This window comes from Melanotaenia boesemani, chromosome 17 (genome assembly GCF_017639745.1).
Source record: "Melanotaenia boesemani isolate fMelBoe1 chromosome 17, fMelBoe1.pri, whole genome shotgun sequence".
NCBI lineage: Eukaryota > Metazoa > Chordata > Actinopteri > Atheriniformes > Melanotaeniidae > Melanotaenia > Melanotaenia boesemani.
In genome coordinates this window covers 11,525,443-11,545,774 of record NC_055698.1, presented here as the reverse complement: position 1 = coordinate 11,545,774, position 20,332 = coordinate 11,525,443, and the positions used below count along the sequence as shown (strand labels likewise).

The window sequence follows — 20,332 nt, the reverse complement described above, 5'->3', positions numbered from 1 at the left end:
AAACAAGTGGATTTGGTTAAAATATATTCTGTTACATTCCTGGACACTTGCAGTGGAAAGTAAAGTAGTGGATGTCATGGACTGCACATATCTCCTGTTGCTGGTCAAAAAGCTACGACTCATAAAGAAGCAAACAAACAAATAAATAAAACTTTGACAAACCATTATGTCTTCGAGCATGACATCACCTTCCAGCTGGCCATGTTCAAGCTAGAATCAAATCCAAAATATGAACTGTGCGATGACCGGACGCAATAATGTTAACTCTAAAAGGTGTTTATATGTCTAACTCCAACACAACACAGACATCTAAAATATTTTTTTATGACTGTGTTGCTAGCCAAGAAAAACACACAGCATTCCCTGATCCAAGATCATTGAGCCTTTAGAGAAGCTAAAAATGTTTGGTTGCAAGGGCAACCAAATACGTTTTCTTGGAGACATTTCTGAAGCAAAAAACAAAATTCAGTGTTCTGGGAAGTAGTGGTGGATCACTAATTCCTTGAGGTGTGAAGTGTTCTGCTTCTAAAATGGTTGCAGTGGATAACATGCGGGGGGTGCACTGCCTGGCAAATTTGACCATGCAAGGAAATCTGGGAACTGTGACCACAGTTGCTGGAAAAAATTCTGAAAAGCTACAAGTCTGCTGGGTAAATTGAGTTGCTTCTGCATAAAAAACACTAAAATATGCATCAACATGTTTTCTTAAAGCGCTGGGTAACATTTAAAGTGATAATACATCATTTTAACTGCAAATAAGCCAGAATACATAGGAAAATGGGCCTTTTGAGCTTTTTTATTCTATATCCAAGTCCTTGTAGGACACCCTTCTACATCTCATATTTACACACACACAAACCCCGGAAAGAGTGTTTTTTGCAGTATATACTTTCAGACACATTAATTAATTTTATGTGCAAAGAAATGAGATGGTCTTCCTTGCTTTCAGTTCAGAAAAAAATAACTGTATACAGACGTCTGGATGTCCAGAATCTGTCCACACACTCAACAGATGGTGACATTTAGGTTTTTTATTTATTTATTTATTTTTTCTACCACCATGACAACAAGGTTAACGGTGTGAATATGGCTGAGCGGGTGTGTTGAGGTTTGTAGGGTCAGACCTGACACATGCTTTAGCATCTGTTCATTTATAAAGTATGAATACATGTTTACAATTAAAGATGGAAAGAATTTAGCTTCTATATGTGATATCACTGGAAAGTACACAGTTGCACAGCATAAAAATGTATTTTAAGGAGGATTTGGTAGTTTAGATGTTCAACAAGCATCACCACACGGGGGTAAAGTTTTACCAGATGAGACATAGTTTTCTGATACTATTCAAGAGTCATTATGCATTTATTTGTTCCTATGGATTGAATAATTTTTCCAGAAATGTCACTGACGGAAACGTTTAGAGACAATTAGCAGTGTAAGAAGTCATTTCAGTATAATTAGTATTTGCATAGAAAATACACATGCATGCAAGTCTGTTTAGTTCTTTCTAGTCAGCCAAGTGATGAAGCTCAAAAAGCTATACTTCATTGGTTCTGTTGCCACTATTTTTTTTTGTAACTGAAAAATGATCAAATGATAATAAGATACCCTTATTTTGATAATAATGCTATTGCATCATCATTCTATATATAACACAGCCATGTTGTTTAAATATGTCCAGTTAAAATGAAATGAGTAGCTCAGGTTTTAGCACTGGAATTGTAACAAAAAATAAACACTAAGGGGCTGAGTTATGACGAGGGCAAAACTGCTGCGCTATTTAACATTTGCTGCGCAGTTTTGCTCTGGTTATGTTTCTACGATTAGCGCCTGATCTATTAAGACTGCTCCTGTTATCATTTGCGGAGCAAACAGCAGTATTTAAATGAGGATTTAGCGGCGCTGTTTGCTCTGTCATGTAAGGTTCTGGAGAGCAAGGAAACCGCAAACGCAAAATTAACTTTTATCCGATAGAAGTTGAGACAAATAAAGGAGACAAATAAAAATATTGCGGAAGTCGAGGAAAAAAATCTAAATGTCACCAGAAATGCTGCAATATAGTTTCATATTCAAGTTCAATTTATTTATAAGGCACACTAACAACAACCTTTAGGAACCAAGGTATTGTACATATAAAAACATGCAAGGAACAAATAAGAAATAATAAAGGTTTAAAAGCTATAAAGAAATAATAATAATAATAATAATAATAATAATAATAATAATAATAAAAGACAGGCATGATAAAGTCTTTAAACTTATCCAGCAATTCTAATATTGCAACGCTGGATCGTCTCCACAATCCTCTTCTCTGGCATTCTAAATATATTAATATAATAGAAAAAAATGCATTATCTTAGTCGCCTTTCATGGTGTCTGTGCCTCCTCCTTAAAATTATTACTGCAGCCATTGCGCGTATACTGTTGTGCCAATTAGCACCTGCTTTTCAGAAACGCTATTTTTAGAGCAAACATAAACACCGCAAACTATTTGCGGGCTACATGAATCCCACTGCTGCGCAAACCAGATTTATTTGCATAGTCTCCTCCCACTAATGTGCACTTTCTGGCCGGAACGCCCATAATGCATATGCAGTAGCTTCAGAAACGCAAAGTGGAGAGCGGCGCAGTTTTGCCAGGATAACTGACGCAGTTCCATGTTTGCGGCTTTGATAGATAAGCTTGGGCCGATTTTAGCGGAGCAAAGCCGTCTGCACCTGTTTTAGTACACGCAAAGCGTTAATAGATCAGGGCCTAAGAGGTTCATTGCTACAGCATGCCCTGCATCCACATCATTACCATTACTTTGTGCCTGAAAGAAAAGCTGCACCAATATTCACTCTTGATTTCCTTCTTTTTGTTTCATCATTTTTCAACATCTTTTCAGCAGAAAGTGGTTTCCTGTTAGCAAGAGTGGTGGCCAGAAAAATGTTTGTTTTCAGAGAGTTTCTGCCATTATTCTGATTTCTGCTACCTTTGACTTATCTGTGCCATATTTCAGTGGAATACCACTTTTTTTTAACCACTAGATGAGGTTTTATTTTTGCTTCCTTTGAGTTATATGTGCTTTGTTAGCAATTTCTTCATTAGCTTTTTCTGCTTTCTCCCCTTCTGCTTCCTTTACTCTTCCGTTTTTTTTCCTAACTCCTCATCTAATGGTAAAAAGTGGTGTTCCACTGAGATATATATATATATATATATATATATATATATATATATATATATATATATATATATATATATATAAATTTATTTATTTATTATTTTTTCTCATGGAGCATCTTTCTTTCAGGGTGGGAAGAATGTTTATGACAGAGCTTGTCTCTTATTGTTGTGTAACCAAAGTTAATTTAAACAACATTATTTTTTATTCATGCACTTTGCTTGTATATGTTATGTAATAGAGATTCAACGTATGACGTCATTTGATATTTTGGTCAGGAAGATGTTTTCTTGAACCAACAAAAACCTATAACTGTTGTTTACTGGAATAATAAATTCTCCAGTTAACCATAGCTAAAGGTAAAATATGGACAGCATTTATTTTGGGTAATGTTTGAAAATGAAAGCTAACATTAGGCCAGAACTGTTTTATCAATAATCTAAATCCTAGAATAAGAAACTGCTCAATTAAACATCACAAATAAAGTACATTTAGTTGTGTACTGAGGGATAAAGGGGCTTTTCTTTTTTTGTGTGCATTCCAAGCCTTGACTCCTGAATTTATATTTTGTTAAATGAAAAACAGGGGAAAGGAAGAATGAATGGAGGGAAGAAAAAAAAATCTACTTTATTCATTTACTTATCCTGGGGTACAGCAATCATTTATTCACTCATGTGAAATGAACAGCCTTATTATCGATGTTGCCTTGGGAATGCAACATTTATTATTATTGAAAATCTGGTTTGGAACAGATTGAATAAATGCTATATGCTAGAAAGCTTGCTTTTTTTAAAAGCTGTGGGACCATTTAATAATTAGCTTTAATGTGTTTTTATTGAGTTTGTTTAAAAAAGGGTTTTTGCACTCATTTTAAATATATCAAAGCAATGTTTGATAATTTGGAGGTAGTTTTGTTAAAGGATTATATTATGACATTGTATTGTTCTTTTCTGCATAGTATATCATACTGCACAAAACTGTACTGTAATAGAAGATACTGTTTATATTATGCTGTTGGAATTTGACAGTATGAAAATTAAAAGTCACTTAATTTTTACAGTAAAAAGATATTGTGCATTAGTATGTGCATAGATTTTTACTTCACTTACCGATTAACCCCTTCCCACCCCAACCCTTGCAGTTTTTTTTTTTTTTTTTTTCAAATTCAGCAGTGGGTGGAGTTACACAAAAAGTAGGGTGTGTAGTTACACTTTAAATGCTGCTCATAGCTTGAGTATATCAGGTTTATCGTTTTCGGGTAAAGTGATATCCGGTGGCTCAAATTTGCAAATTGTAATTAATTTTAACTTCTACCCATACTTGCAGCTTATGGTGGCTGCAAAAAAAGACCTACTCTGTGTATTGTCCTTTTTGGGCTACCATAGAAGCATGCTGATAGTATATGCTAGAATTTCAGCAAGATCTCAACCCTTTTGCAGATCTAAATTGCACATTAATAAGTGGGAAGTATGAAGATTTTAATTTTCACATAATTCACTATTGCAAACATGTCATATTGATTTTATATCATTATGTTGCATCTCTGCCAGTTTATCGCCTCCACACTGGAACTTTAACTCTTCATCCTCCTTCCTTATTTTCAACTTCATATTCAAGGAGGATGTTAGTACAGCTTCAGAAAAATCAAGCCATCTCCTGTACTGTGCACTTATCTGCTAATAGAGTTAACAGAGATGGTAAACATTGATAGCCTCTCTGTATTAATATCTTCATGCCACAATTTCATCCAAAATCATTCATAACCAAGTTTTGATGTAATAAATTATAAAAAGGTAGCCACTAGTTTAAAGGCTCTTATTCCAGTGGTCTGTATCCTAAAAGGATTTTCTTAATGTTGTTCAGTGAGGCTCCTTGTCAAAATTTAAAACGAAAAAAAATCAACAGTTTGAAGGATGTCCAAGGCCCTCTTGGCCATCATGGATCAATGAGTAGTTTACTGAACAAAGAAAAATGTCAATAGGAAAACTCAGCCGATGTCCATGATTTGAAGAAAAAACTGTAAGTCTCTTTTCTATCTTTTCACTCACTGTTGGCAATTCTATACAGTTTATGTGATTAAACAGTTCATAGATGTCTTTCTTTTCCTGATCAGTTAACTGAAGTTTAATCGTCATGTGGTGGCTGTTGGTTGGATAGCTTCAACCGCATTTGTTTCTGTTAAGAGTTAATCCTCTACATAGAGGTTGAATATGTCACATTTTGTTCCTTAATAGAAAAGTTCTAACGGCCATGAAAATGTTTTGTTTTATTAGTGTTGCTATCAGAGAGCAGAAGCAATGCCTCCCATGTGTGTTGTGGTTTTTCTTTTCTATGGCAACACAATCTCTCTGCAATAGTTTGTATAACACTGCAAAGATGTGTCATGTTCCAACACATTTCTAAGGAAGTAGGAGGGGTTGATGGAGGCATTACACTGCAGACTGACATGTACAAAATTCCACTGGACCCATTATTGCAGTTTTAACTTTTCAGCTTCATTGTCAGTTGTGGTTGGTTAGTATTAAGGATTAAAATATACATGGTTAGCTTTATATACAGTATGAAAAATACTATAGTGATTAGGAATAAAACAGTATACACCTTATATAAAACATGACACAATTTTAATGTTTGAATCTCTATTTTAAGTATAACTTTTGTCCGTTATCTGTCATGTGGCAACTGTCTGTGCATGCACACACATACATTTTTTTTTTCGGTATTTCCAGTAAAGTAAGGAATACAAGCTGATTGAGGGACTAAAAGTAAGTTTTTCTCACTTTCTGTTTTGGTTGATTGTCTTGAATTTGTTGCTTTTCATGCACTTGGATTTTTCTGCAGTTGCTTACAACATGTTAAAATAAACAAAACACCTTCATTTTAGAGAAATGAATGTTGAAGTGGGAAAAATGTTGCAGCCAGCATTATTGCGGACTATTTGGCTGCTGTTTATGCCTTATGTGATACTTCTGTCATCCCTAAAGCACGGGAAAAGCTGATAAATAGCGCTCATAACCTGGGGTTAGTTCTCTGTTAATATATTTGGAATTATAGAAAATAAAACTGTTGTTCTTACATGTTTTTTTTATTTGCTCCCACCCTGAAGAAGCATAATATTGTTGTCATTTATTAAACTTGAAAAGCAAGCAGAACAGAGCAACAACATCCAGATGCTCAGGTGCTCAAAGACGACATTACATTTCCACACATATATGCCTGATACAAAAGTCAGTCTCTTTTGTAAAACACTGCCAACTTTTTGTGTCTAAGCATAGAGTCTTTTAATGTGTCACTGGCCAACTCTTCCCTGATTTAATAGTAAATGAATAAGTCATATAGTTACATAATCACTTTCATCCTCCACTTTATTATGTCCTTTGTACTTCAGTAAGCACATGTTACATGTCAGGCTGACACATGATCATGTCTGGTTTCATTGGCGTATTATACGGGTGTATGTTACATAGCTGGGAGATAAAATGCCCCTTTCAGTGAGGGAGGGGTTTAGTGCTGATGCCTTTTTTCACAGTGTGAGATCCTCTCAGCTTGTCTTTCATTTGTGAATAACTGATAAGGCAAACTGAAAAGCGCAGAGATGATGGAGTGCTGGAGTGAGCTTGATACAAGGACAGATGACTGACTTCTAAAATGTCAACCATACTAAATCAGATGAATGACATTGGGTTTTTATATTGGTCTACGGACAGAAGATACTTTCCAGATGAAAGACCTAAATCGGAGTGGCCATGGATGCAAGTAGATATGGATAAATAAATTAAGTTGTACTTTGAGGTAGGCAGAAATCCTTCTGGGGTTGAAGCTGAAGATGAGAAGGGGCAGAGTTGTGAATTTTCTGCTAGAGGCTATGCAGAAAAAGCGAATTATTTCATAACTTGTTAATCAGTAGCAGGGAGGCTCCAAAGACTTACCACAAGGTATAGACTGAATTTTTGATAGTATAGTATAGAGTTAGTATTCAGAATAGTTGCTTGTATGTAGGATTGTACATGGAATAGTTAGATAGCATTGCCTTGTGTGTGGTGTGAAGCTTCTGTAAGGGCCTCATGCTGATTTCTACTGAGGGTTGCAAATGACTGAATACTCAAAATCAATAAATCAGACATCATTCTCCACCTGGAGTTCTTTGAACTGAGAATGAGAGCTCATGGCTGAAGCAAAGAGAAATGCAAATGAGGGAGACAAAGATAAGAAAGAGGACTCACATTTATCAGTCAAAACCTTCCCAAAATACACCCTACCTAGGGATATTGTTAAGGCTTGTCCCCCACAAGCTATTTCTTTTTATTATTCTACCAGAATATGAAGGTTTTCTGGAACATATTGAACTGGTGCTTGAGTACACCAGCATCTTTTATATTGAGAGTTTGGGATTTGGCTGAGCAGTGGGTATTAGTTATATTGGTTTACCAGCATATAGATGTAGATTGTTGCAGTATACATTCAAATTGAGCTGTTTGTTTTCGCAGTATTTGTTGTCACCGTGAAGTTGACATTGGGTTCCATCGAAGGACAACCAAGAATAAATTGCTGATAGAAACACCTGATATGTAGTGAAGTATGTTCTAATGCAAGTAAAGTTCCTTTTTCTTTTTTCAAATATAAAGAAGAACTCTTTCTAAGCCTAAAGCTTGTTTCATCCTCCACAAGAAGCAAGAAGTTTATTGCTGTTGTTTGCATTGGTTCAGTCAAATCAGTTCATGCTCCACAAGAGGCTTCGCCCGCGATGGGGCGGGGATTACTGCAGGGGGAAGTCTGTTTTCATGTGTAATGAACAGCTGATGGGGTTATTTTATACTAAACAAGAAACTTTGTCCGTGGCAGGGTGGGGTTGTGAATGCGACAGTGTCTTGATAATAAAAGTTTTAACATTTAAAAATGTAAATACAAACATAACAATCATTTTGATCACTGAATACCAAAACCAGGTGGTAGACGGTGAAAGGCACATTGTTTTAGATGTTTTCTGACAACTCTGTATCTCCATGAGGATATCCATTAATATGAGGGCTTGTCAAGTGCTGAGAGACCACATCATAGTTATCTTTTCTTTCAGGATGTTACAGCTCTGTAAGTGATCTTTGTTAATCATTTTATCTTCTGCTTCAAGGATCCCAAAGTAAACAGCAGAAATATGGTGTTCAGTAATCTGCAAGGATTATGTGCTGGCATATATTTTACTGAGCTGTCCTTCAGCAAACAACACAGAACTTCTTTCTTCTGGATCATAATTGATCAAGTGGCTTTAGTGCATTACCTGAATATCCAGTTATCCTTCTGCTCTTTGATTTTGTAGTTGACAACTTTCTGTCATTTCTGCTGCAGCATCATTTCCCCCTCAACAAAGAAAAACAGCTCTATGCAAATAATTAAATGAAAACTAACATTCCTCTGTGTTAAATTAATGTTAAATGTGTGACAAACAATAGATGAGATCAAGACTGAAACAGCTGCGAATAACTATTTACCATCATGTTTGACATATTAATAAATAAAGTTATAGGGAGAATATATATACATATATATATATATATATATATATATATATATATATATATATATATATATATGGATTATTTGAAAGATTCTTTTTTAGGTTTTTTGTCTAATCAACCACAAGGCACTGATAACTGTCAACACAAACAAAAAGGAGGATATGACTCCTGCTTTATCTGAAGGTAAGCATCAGCTTTCAAGAATGAATAATGAGTGTAATAAACAAGTTACAATTTGAGGTTGTCTGTGTCTCACCTTCACAAAGTGAACATCTCCAGCAGGATTATATCGCTTTAAAGTGAGATATCCTTAAACATAACCTGCGGTTTAGAATTAATTCAGAGTGGCTTTGTGTTTTCATGGCAGGCCACTGAGTTATTGCAGATTATTACCAAGATTACAAGGCTCCAGAAATGGGTAGTTGAACATTTTTTGTTTCCATCAGGTAGAAAGTTTGGAATTCTAGATTCTTGGATCCTAAAGCTGAGTCAAATTCTGAGTAAATGTAAGCAATGTAAGAGTAATGTAACTTTGGAAAAAGTTTAATTGCAGAGTTTCAAACACTTTAAAATCTGTGTGCTATAAAACTTGCTACAAATTATGTTTTATTCTCTCATATACTGCAAATAAAGCATTAAAGACGAGAGAAAATCCTTGACCTTGCATTAAATATTTATTGTTGTTTTACTATAATGCTAAATAATTTAGCTAAATGAGCAGTGATGCTTCCAGTTCTGACTTTCGTTTTAAACACTCTCTAAAGTCTAAAACTGAGCAGGCATGTCCTGTCTGGTCAGTTTAATTTCTTTTGTTGACAGGTGATGTCAGCATGTGATAATCTATATGATGTGGCAGCACCCATGAGCTTTTGAGGCGCAAAGATGGGCAGTAAATCTTTTCTGTCAACAAATGTGTGAGAAAAGCATTGAAATAAGCCCTTTTCAGTGTGTAAAAAGCACAAGGCCAAAGCTAAAAAGTTGAGACCTTTGATCCCTCAGGAGCCACTGCATTAAGAACTATCACTCATCAATTTCTGATATACCCTGAGGACATAAATGGGGGAAGAGTTGCATGCACAAATGGCAATTAAAACTTTACAGTGTGAAAAAAAGCCTCATGTTTATCCTGTGCAAAGGCAACATCAACTTCTCTGGGCTCAGAGGCGTCTGGGATAGGTGATCATAGAAGGTATTGTTGGTTGTGGTCAGACCAATCCTAGAATGAATGGATTATGTATGTTCTGAACCAAAGATGAAAATAACCATCTAAACCAGAATTTCCCCACACTGGGGGTCCCGTGATAACTTCACAGGGTCGCCAGATCATTGTAGAAAAGAAATACATTTCTCAAATAAAATTGAAATTCTTATTAGGGCTGTCCAAATTAATGCAGTGATACAAAAAGATTAATCTGTGGAATTAACACGTTCATTTTTTAAGGCATTACTGCATAAACAAAGTTATCACTCACACCATATTAAACATTCAAGTTTGGTATTATCTATATTTTGGACATGTAGACACCTTGTTATAGCAATGAACCAAATCCACCAAAAAAAAAAAAAAAAACACTTTATTCTCCTTATTTATGAAGTTTCTGATGTTTTTCAAGTCTTACATGTAGATTTTTTTGTATCGTCAATCTATAGAAACAAAGTTATGGTACGTGCTATTTTAAAAATCGTATTTTTTCCCCTATCTCAGCTAGAGGATCAAATTTTTGGCATATGGATGCTTCCACCAAAAACCACTTTATCTTCCTAAAGATTTTCAGTTAGTGTTTGTGATTAGTTAACATGTTAATTAACACATGCAATGAAATTACACAAACAGGTTCAGAATGCCAACATATGTTGGGGGTCATGGCTCGAAAAATTCGGGAACCATTGATCTAGACTGTTCAGATGGGATGGCAGGTTATGTCAGTGCTATGGTGAAGCTATTCTGTCATTCAAAAAAGTACCTTAAGAGTTTAGAGAAAGTTGTCCTGCATTTTTTAACAAGGCAATGCAAAACCACATTATATTAACAAATGAAATGAAATGAACAAAAACGAACATAGCCCTATGTTGCCTGCAATGAAATAGAAGTCAGTTTAAATATAAAAACCACTTCCCTATGCCATCTAAACTTTTCCTGATCTGGGATTGTAAAAGTTGTGTCCCAGCCCTGTCCCATCTTACATAAGTTTTATAGTGAGGCAAAAATAAAATTAGTCATGTTGTCACTTCAGTTCATTTAAGATTGAAGGCAGAATAGACAAAAAGAACAAAGACAGGAAAGAGAGACAAGGAGTGAGGGATATACATATTTTGTCATCCATGGTGACAACATTAATGTCAAGGTAGAAGGGGGAAAGAAGACATCAAAGCTGATGAATATTTATGGATGGCCACAGTGAAGTGCTGTTTTAGAGTGAAGTAGGACAGAATGCCCTCATGAAGGCAGCACTTTAGGGCCTAGTCGTGCACAGTCTGTGGGTCTATGAATATTCATTGTTCATTGTCCCAAAAACAATTTGCTTAACGCTTTTGACTTCTTTTCATCCGTAAATTATGCCTATTTTTTTCTTGTGCATGCTTTGGTCTATAATTCAGTTTGAAAGGTCTGTTACAAAATGCACTTTGACTCTAAATTTGAAAATTAGTAAAGATGTGCAATGTAGGCAGCTCCTAACTGCTCAGAACACAAAGGAGCCTGAAATGTCTTATTTTATTTTATGTGTATTTTTTATTTTATAGAATTATTCATTTGATTCACACTGAGTTTCTGCATTTCACAGTTCTGTGACGCATTGTTAGCGGGTCATGTGGCACCGGCTGCGGTGCCGTCTGTATGGATGTTATCATACAGTTTATGTTTGAAGAGAGGAGCCCTCATTCAAGAGGCAGAGTGTATAACACCGTCATATGACAAACAGCAGGATGTCCTTTAGCATACTTCACAACATGCTACATTAACCATCCCTCAGCCCAGCTGTGCCGCACATCCGTCAAAGTGTCTCCGCAACCACAGCAGTGCTTTTTAAAAAGTATTTACGTCAGGCGTTCTCTATGAAAAATGGCAGGTGAGAATCCTGTGTAGGTAAATTCTGTCAAAACAGTGACACAAGACTAAGATTAAAGAAATCAGACACTGGAAAAGATGCCAGGTCAGGATGTTGAAAGCTGTGTGACTGAAGGTCTCAAAGCACTACCATCGCTTCACAGAGGAGAAGCTTTACTCACAGTAAATAGTGGCAGTAGGATTGTGCTATTACTTTACAATGCCAATACTGTCATTTAATCTAATGTAATATAAATATATTCTACATAACACTAAGTTGCAACAAAATAACTGCTAGCTTTATGTAATTTTACGAGCATGGCAGATACCAGCTGATTGTTTTCAAAGTGGTATTAAGTCTCCTTCTTTTATACAACACATGGTTTCTTAAAAATAATGGAAAATAAATACATATATATTTATAAAGTATTGTTTATCAGAAACATTATGAATTGTCATTTATTAACTTGGGCAGCATGGCTCAGTAGGTAGAGTGGTTGTCTTGTAGCCTGAGGGTTGCCGGTTCGATCTTCAGCCTGTAGAGCTCATGTCGACGTGTCCCTGAGCAAGACACCGAACCCCAAACTGCTCCTGATGGATTGTGATTGAGCACCTTGCATGGCAACTTTCGCCATCAGTGTGTGAATGAGTGAATGTGATGTATAATGTAAAGCACTTTGGGTGTCATTCCAGGTACAGTAAAGCACTATATAAATACTGACCATTTACCATTTAACTGAGAGCATTAAGTTGTAACATGCTTGCACAAGAATGCAAATTTAAAGCAACCTTGCAACGCCTTTTTCTAAACTGATCGTAAAAGTAGTCACCCTTTACAAAGTTACCTTGCACGTAATATGATTTTTTCTGAGCATTACTATCACGATTGTCCCAATCATATTAAATAAAACCAGTAGTATAAGTCATACATGCTTTTTTTTCCTCATGCTGTCCAATATTAGCTGCTCAAAATGTACCTGCACTCTTTATAAATCTACACTCTTCACAGCTGGGTGGGAGTTACATGGACCTTCACATGACCTACCTTCTCCTCATTACATAACTGATTTATGGTATTCACTTGTGTATATAAGTAAACTGTCCCTGAGCATGATAACAGACCGTTTTATGCTATGTGCATCACTCTTAGTTAAGATCAACAAAATGCCTAAAACACAAAAGAGATGATTCATATTTCATGGTGAGAGATGCAAATTATTTGCATATTTTCATTGTTTATATATATAATTACAATGATTGTAATGCACTTCTACCTTAAGCATCTCAGTCCTTGTCTTTTCTGCTTCGCTGGTGATCATTTGTCTGTCTATCACACTCTTTTAGCCTCATTTAACTCCATTCACAGGATGAGCCCAAGTGCCTCCTACTGCCCAGTCCTTTGGTGTCACTCCTGGACATGGTAAAGCCTCTCTCAGACTTTGTGTGTGCAGAGTTGGAGATCCTAAGCAGATTTTGCTGTGTAAATCTGGGAAAACACTCCATGTTTCATTAATCCAAACCTTGGGGAAGCTGCACTTAAGCTACACACATGCTTTGTAAAGTCAATCTCTGCAGGAGATCACATGTTAGTAAGGTGGGTTGTTACTCTCATGCTGCAGATGGGAGATAAATTACAGAAGACACCATTGTAAAGAGTTTTAGTAAGTTACTGGGTCATAGTGTCCCACCAAAATGGTTTCATTGTGTCTTGATATTGAGTCTGAAGCTCTCTGGAACTCTACTGGAGGCTAAGGACAGTCATTTTGTGTTTTGATTATAGTGACAGAGAGGACCACCCAATTGGGTTGTGATATATGGAAGCTGAAAGCCCGAGTCTATGAACTGCATCATTTTGATACCTCTGAAATAATTTATTAGCTATTTTTTTGCCAGAGCATTGGAGGATGAAAATCTTTCAACCTTTACATGGACAAATGCAGCAAAATCGGGGCAGAAAAATTAACCCATGAAGAAACCCTCTCTCTGCCCAGTTCTTTTTCTTTCATCTGTCATGTTTGTATTTAGCTTAATCAAATTCTATTATTATTTATCAGCATATTAGTGAAAGTCTTTTGTATTTTTATCTTGGCTATTGTAACATTGGTGTCATTTTTCTTATATATTATTGCACATCCTTTATAGTTAGATATGATATTGTGTGGTTCAGCACCAGAATTGAAAGGAGGTAATAAAAACACATTCTTGTATACAAAATCAGTCAGTTATCATCCTGATGTTTATTTTATTTTTCCTCTCATCCTATTATGGGACATATAATGAAATATTCAGTTCAACTGTCTCATTGACAAATGATGGGCACCAAGGCAGCAAACTGTGAAATTCAGTTGGTTTATGTAAAGACCATAAAAAGAAATTGGGATATTCAAGGAAGATTGCAAGTTTGCCACTTAAAATTAGCTTTGTACTATAGAATGCATAGCTTTAAGGCCTCTGAAAAACTACATACAGAAGTGCTCTAATAAAATGAAAGTCATTCATTTTCTACACGTCTTAGTCTAATTCAGGGTTGTGGTTAAAATGAAATAAAAGATATTATTTCACAGTGGTGGTAGATTTATATTAAACTTCATCCAAAATCACTTTGATTCTCTTTGTGGCTGAATATGGTAGCATGTCAGCATGACATTAGCAAACTCAGGAAAGGATTGAAAATTTAATTAAATAATCTTTTGCAAGTAAACACAAAGAAATTAATGATTTCTATTTACTTTTGTCTATTTAGCTTTGAAAGGTAGGTTGTTATATTTGAATGTAAACAGGTAGTTGTGCAACTTTAAGCCTTCTTTTTTTGGTTTTTTGGGGGAGGGATGTTTACAGGATGAGGTTGTAGAAGTAGTATGTGCTGCAAACAGAATACTGGTATTTTACAAAACCTTCAGCAGCTCTTATTGCGGTTATTGCTGGAGTGAGGCAAACATTTCACATCATCCTCCTCAAATTGTGGTTTTGCTGAACCACTTGAAAGTCTTGTGTGATGGAGTAGACACATACTGCGAACAAAGTGTTTAGTGGCCATTGAGTTAGTTTTAAATGAAACACTAAAACACTATATTTAGAGGTGAAGTTTGTCAGTAGTGTGTGTGAGTGTGTCTTCTCTGAGTCAAAATCATGCTGTTGGCGGACCCTCACTGTGTCAGTGATGGTAATAGTTTGCCAGAGCCTTAGGGGATCAGCTCAGCAGGATGGCGTATGAGTGTGTGTGTGCACATGTGCACATCCATATTAGCTGGAAAGGGTAGAACAGGCCCCACAGTGCATGTCTCAACAGCCAAGTCATCAACCCTTTTAATCCAGCCCAGCAGGGATGTGTTTGTGTTTTTGACAGTTCTTGTGTGTCTGTGTGTGCATTTGACGAACTTCATGAGAACTGCTGTCAGAAAAGTGTTTCTGTTGTTATTATGAGGGGAGTCACAAATCAGTCCAAAAAACATTTCCAAACAGATGCGGCTCATCTTTCTCTACTTTTACACTACAATAAAATCTTTTTCTTTTTTTTTTTGTGTCTGTGCCATGTTGATCACGTCAGGTTTGTCTGATACTTACAAATATGTTTAATGTTCAATCCAATCTCTTTCTATTCTCTTTTCTCTTCCCCTGCAGGACAAATGTCATAGGATGAACACTGCTGGTGGGGTGTGTCTGTCTGTGCTGTCCTCCCTCCTGGCTGTGGCTGGGGCCCTGGCTGCTGTGTCTGCCCTCGCTGTAGCTCCTCTCTCTGCCCTGGCTGAGGCTGCCCATGAGGCTGTCGATAGCATCCCCAGCAGTGGGGCAGAGGGGACCCCCTCATCCATCTCCTCACCATGCTCCAGCCTTGTAGCAGGGGTGCTCTATGGCTCTTTCTCCCTAAGGGAGCTCTTTCCCTCCAGGAGACCTGGTTGTTCCTGGTCTCTAGAAAATCCAGATCCCACCAAGTACTCCCTCTACCTCCGTTTCAACCGTCACCCTGTCATCTGCCGGACACACTCCCCCATGCTTCTTTCCTTGGACCACCATCTGGCCAATCAAAGCTGTCCTCTTCATTTGCAAACAGCCACAGCCAGAGATCAGGAAGTCATCGATCTCTGTGGCAGCCAATCCAACCCAGAAAGACCTTACTCCTTCTTACAGTTTGATAAGAACTTTGTCCAACTGTGTCTGACGAGACATCCAGCTGCAAATGAGCCTCAGGTAACTAAGGAATTGTTGGAGCAGAGGCTGGTAGAGGTGTTACTTATCAACAACGAGAACTCCAGTCAGTTCACCTGTGGTGTGCTCTGTCGATGGTTTGAGGAGTGTTTGCGCACAGATCATAATGGCAACCAGGAAGTTTCTAATGGGGATGGTTGCGGGATGACCCAGACGGGCTGCATTTGTCCAAATCACAATATTATGGCACCACCAATTCCCTTACTCCCAGAGACACCTCACAGCTTCAGCAATGGTTCAGTAGTTCCTGATGACTGCTGCGTCACTGAGCTGCATTCCAATGATGCAATCGCCATAGCACCCAGAGATGTTCGACAAGGTAGGATTATGTTTCTGTCAAATAATGAGAATCTGCTTATTTGATGTTTTTACCATTGTCAGAGCATCACAGAGGAGCATGCTTCTCTGCACAGAGAATTATTTATACATTTCACCACCGTGCAAAAACAGACATACCCAAAAGCACATAGATTGTTGAGATTCAAAGGAAAAGTTGATTTCATCTATGCAGTTATTTACTTGTGTTCATGATTTTCAGTGACAAACAGAGAAAGTTTGTCTTGTTATCCTCAATTTTATACCACCTCAGGCGAGTCAAAATTCTCTTCGTAACACAGAATTTATTCATTGAATTTTGTTTTGTGCGTGTTGGCCTTTAATTGGAAAAAAAAAACAAAAAAAAAACTAAGCAGTTCAAAGGAGGTCTTCTAAACCTTCCATCAGAAGATTTGTAATGCCTGACAGATATTCAGCCTTTTGATCTATATTTTAGAGGTTCCCACATGTGGCTAAGAGGTGTGGCCCCCTGAATATCAGAGTACACGCTGCGCATTATGGTGTGTGCAATGCAGCCATCTGTTGACAGTATTGAAACGGAGTCAGATACGAAGCCCAAGTACAAATCGTGCACAGGGCCATATATACATCAATAAATTAAAAAATGAAGCAGAGAATCCATTCACTCACCATGTGTATGCATGCATATGCACTAATTTGTGTGTGTGCCCGTAAGCAATGTAGATAAGTGCTTTATCAAAACAAAAGCGGACAAGCAAGTGCTCTCAAGCTTACTTAATCGTTTTCCTTCATCACTGCCACCAGGTTATTTATTCTAATGGAATTACGTTTGACTAATGTGAAGGTGAGCTGACATATTAAAAGAAATGTTGTAGTTTCTGTTTAAGTTCAGAGAATGTCATATGCTTATAATTTTCTTTTAGGTGAGTAATATGCCTGTGGAACCTGGATACTTAAATTAAAAAAAAGGTTTGGCTTGCCTTCATCCAAAGAACTCTAGGGAGTATCATGTCTCACTTACAGGAAGGTTAACGTTATCCAGATTACAATTGACAGGGGAGCATATTATCTTCTAACCTTGCAGAGGAAGTGAAGAAAAAACGGTGTGACATGGGGTAGTGTCTTTTACTTTTTTCTCTTGGCCTCACAGGGCAAATACGCCGACTCTGCTCAATTATCCCAAGTGTTCTGGTGATACCAAACCAATCTAGCCAGTTGTTTGACAGCCTTGTTTTCTTACATGCTGGTTAACAGTTCGAGCCATCCACATATGAAGGGACTTGTTACAATTCAAAGAAGCTTTAGTCAGTGACTAAGATGATCTAACTACCCAAAGATTTCAAAACTACTGTAAACCGAGCATTTTACTGTCAGAGCAAAGGGTTCCCCTTCTCCTCAGCTTTTCTTCTGGTTCTTGTCTCTATCTATAATACGATTAACACCATTGGTCTTAGTGAGCCAGACACATTCAAGTTGACAGCTTTCTTCCTCTATCATCTTCTTATTTCACTTTTTTTTTAGTTTTAGGTTTGCAATAAGTAGAATACATCTATCTACTGGAGCCCTTCAAGTGGTGCTCCTTTGTTTCTTAGATCAAAATTCTTAATTTTCTATTCCAGTTGTTCATTAGAGAAAATTTTGTTTGTGTCAGCTCTGTAAGCATAGATACAATTCAACAAGCAACTTCATTTGCCTGAAAAGCTTAAGAACCTTTGCTCCCCAATTTCTTGGCCCTATCACTTGGTCTAACCTTGCTTTGCAAGGCTACGAGTATAGAAAATAAATAAATAAATGAATGAATGAATGAATAAATGGTATGTAAGGAAAACATAATTTGTTTGAGGTTAAACTGAACAATATTCAACACAGTTGTGGCAACATTCACACTAACACGGATATCCATAAGTGATGCTTTCGGGGTACTCTGGGCATTCAAAAACCGACACAGAGAGTACCCAAACAAGGGTCTGAATATGAAGAGTTGGAAGTGAGAACAGGTTGTCCACAGAGATTAAATGTGCATATGTGATGCGTTTCTGTGGTAAACAGAAACAGAGATCAATTCCTTTGCAAGTATATAGTTATGTGTAAGTAGGGGAAAAAAAGCTGTTTTACATGAAATTTTCAGGGATGGTTGCCTCTTCATCTCTAATATATATGATAATGAGGAGCTATTTGTTTATCTGAGTTTTACAGATATGTGGTTCAAACCTGTTTAGTGTCTAAGTAATATATTCATCGTCTTGATGGACGGAGGCCAAGGACCTCCCTCTCTGAATGGAAATATGAAATGAAATGAAAAATAATGCATTAATCCCTGAGGAGAAATTAGAAAAAGGATTGCATTTATGATTTTTTCGTGATTTTTATGATTGTATGGATTGCAAATTGCATGTCAAGTTAGAGACCCCATTTAGCAAGTAGCCCTTTAAAAACTATTTAAATAATAATTTCCATCTTCACAACTGGCTAGAAAGATGAACAACCGGCTTCTGTAAATAAATTTCTTCATTATTGACACATTTTACTGTTACAAAGTAATTACGACGTCACAGGTCACCAGGTGCAAACTACAATTTTACACCAGTTGACATTTAATAACATTTAAATTACAATTTGCATGTTTTGGACTAAGAGAGTTAAGGTAAAGTACTGGAAAACAATTCAACTCTGTACAGCCATTATATTAATCAAGTATGTAAAACTTGTGACAAAGAGACTGCCTTTACTCCTCACAATGCACCCATTCCAATGTTCTTCCCATGCCACATGATTTTAAATATGGAAATTATTAATATGATGATAAAATTCATTATATTTTTGCAAGTTATGTGCTTTTGATACAATTCTTGATAACTGGACATAATCTAACAACATGTACAGGAAGTTACACATTCATGGTTGAAGTCTCAAGCTGTTGTGTGACTCAATATCAAGTCTGCTTGAAAGACAGGGAGGAAATAACAATCTCGACAGATGTCAATCAACAGCCTGACCACAGACACACGTCATGCCTTCCAGACTGTGTTTGACAGAGAAACAAATCTGCAACTGCGGATCACCCTCTCCCCTTCACAATATATTGTCATGTCATCACACATTTCCATAGTAATGGCCTCTGTGATACTATCACTAACAAACTTTCTGTTTTTGTGACTAAATCTTGACCTTTATTATTCAACTCCTATGTAAACACAGCAAAAACATTCTAACACTGGATCATTATTTTGTCTCAATTTCGGAGATTGTTATATTTGTTTGCCATCAAGAGAAGTGTAGAAAAAAAAATTATTGCCAATACAATTCTCTAAATTTCAATAAGTCTTGCTTTGAAAGTGTACTTTTTTTCCCATTTATGAGCCAATTGTTTACACATTCTTCAAGAAGATATACTAAAAGAGCCATGAGTATAATCATCTATTATGGAAAAATTTCTAAATTGTTACTCATCTAGTTATCATTTTATTGCAGCCACATGGTGCGGTAAATCACCAAAACAGCTAAAGAAAGATCATAAGTCTAAGTACGCACACTGATAACATCAATGTGCACATAAAAAATACACTTTTTTACATCATGATAAACATTGTTTTCACTCTTTAATGTATTTCATATCTGGTATTTCTATTTGGTAACAAAGCTTTTACTCATACGTGTACTCATGTGGCCTGCATAACAGAGCACTGCTACTGTCACTGTGATGGATGTTGGTAGCCCCACTGTTCTCTTTTCTATGATGTGATTGAGAACCACAGGATATAAAGATTTAGAGCTGTGATTTGAACCAGGATACAAAGCACCTTTTTGTCTCACCTTGTGTTCTTTTTACTCCTTTTGTCAATAGTCTTTAATCCACCAAAGCTGAAAATTTCACTTTTTACATATTGTTGTGCTCATATTTTCTTAAGCAAGGTTGTAAAGACACAAGGATAACCCATTGCGTGAGAAATATCTTAATACTGAATATGAAGCCGACATCCTTGTTCTCAATATTTCATCAATCATTGAAAATTACACTATCCTGTTTGTATTAGCTCATCCATCATGCTGCAATAGCTTCCATCGTTGTCTTTTAATTTAATTACTTGGCTTGTAAAACTCTGGACT

At 36.6% G+C, this 20,332-nt stretch overlaps 1 protein-coding gene across 13 annotated transcripts in view; it reads left to right on the top strand.

Annotated features, from left to right (window-relative positions):
- Positions 1-20,332, top strand: part of adgrb2 (adhesion G protein-coupled receptor B2) — a 250,905-nt gene that overhangs the window by 62,110 nt on the left and 168,463 nt on the right. For all 13 annotated transcript variants that reach the window (XM_042012224.1, XM_042012232.1, XM_042012229.1 and 10 more), the window contains exon 2: positions 15,344-16,247. In XM_042012224.1, coding sequence (XP_041868158.1) covers positions 15,359-16,247 — 889 coding nt within the window. In that variant the 5' untranslated portion in view covers positions 15,344-15,358. The remainder of the gene's footprint in view (positions 1-15,343; positions 16,248-20,332) is intronic.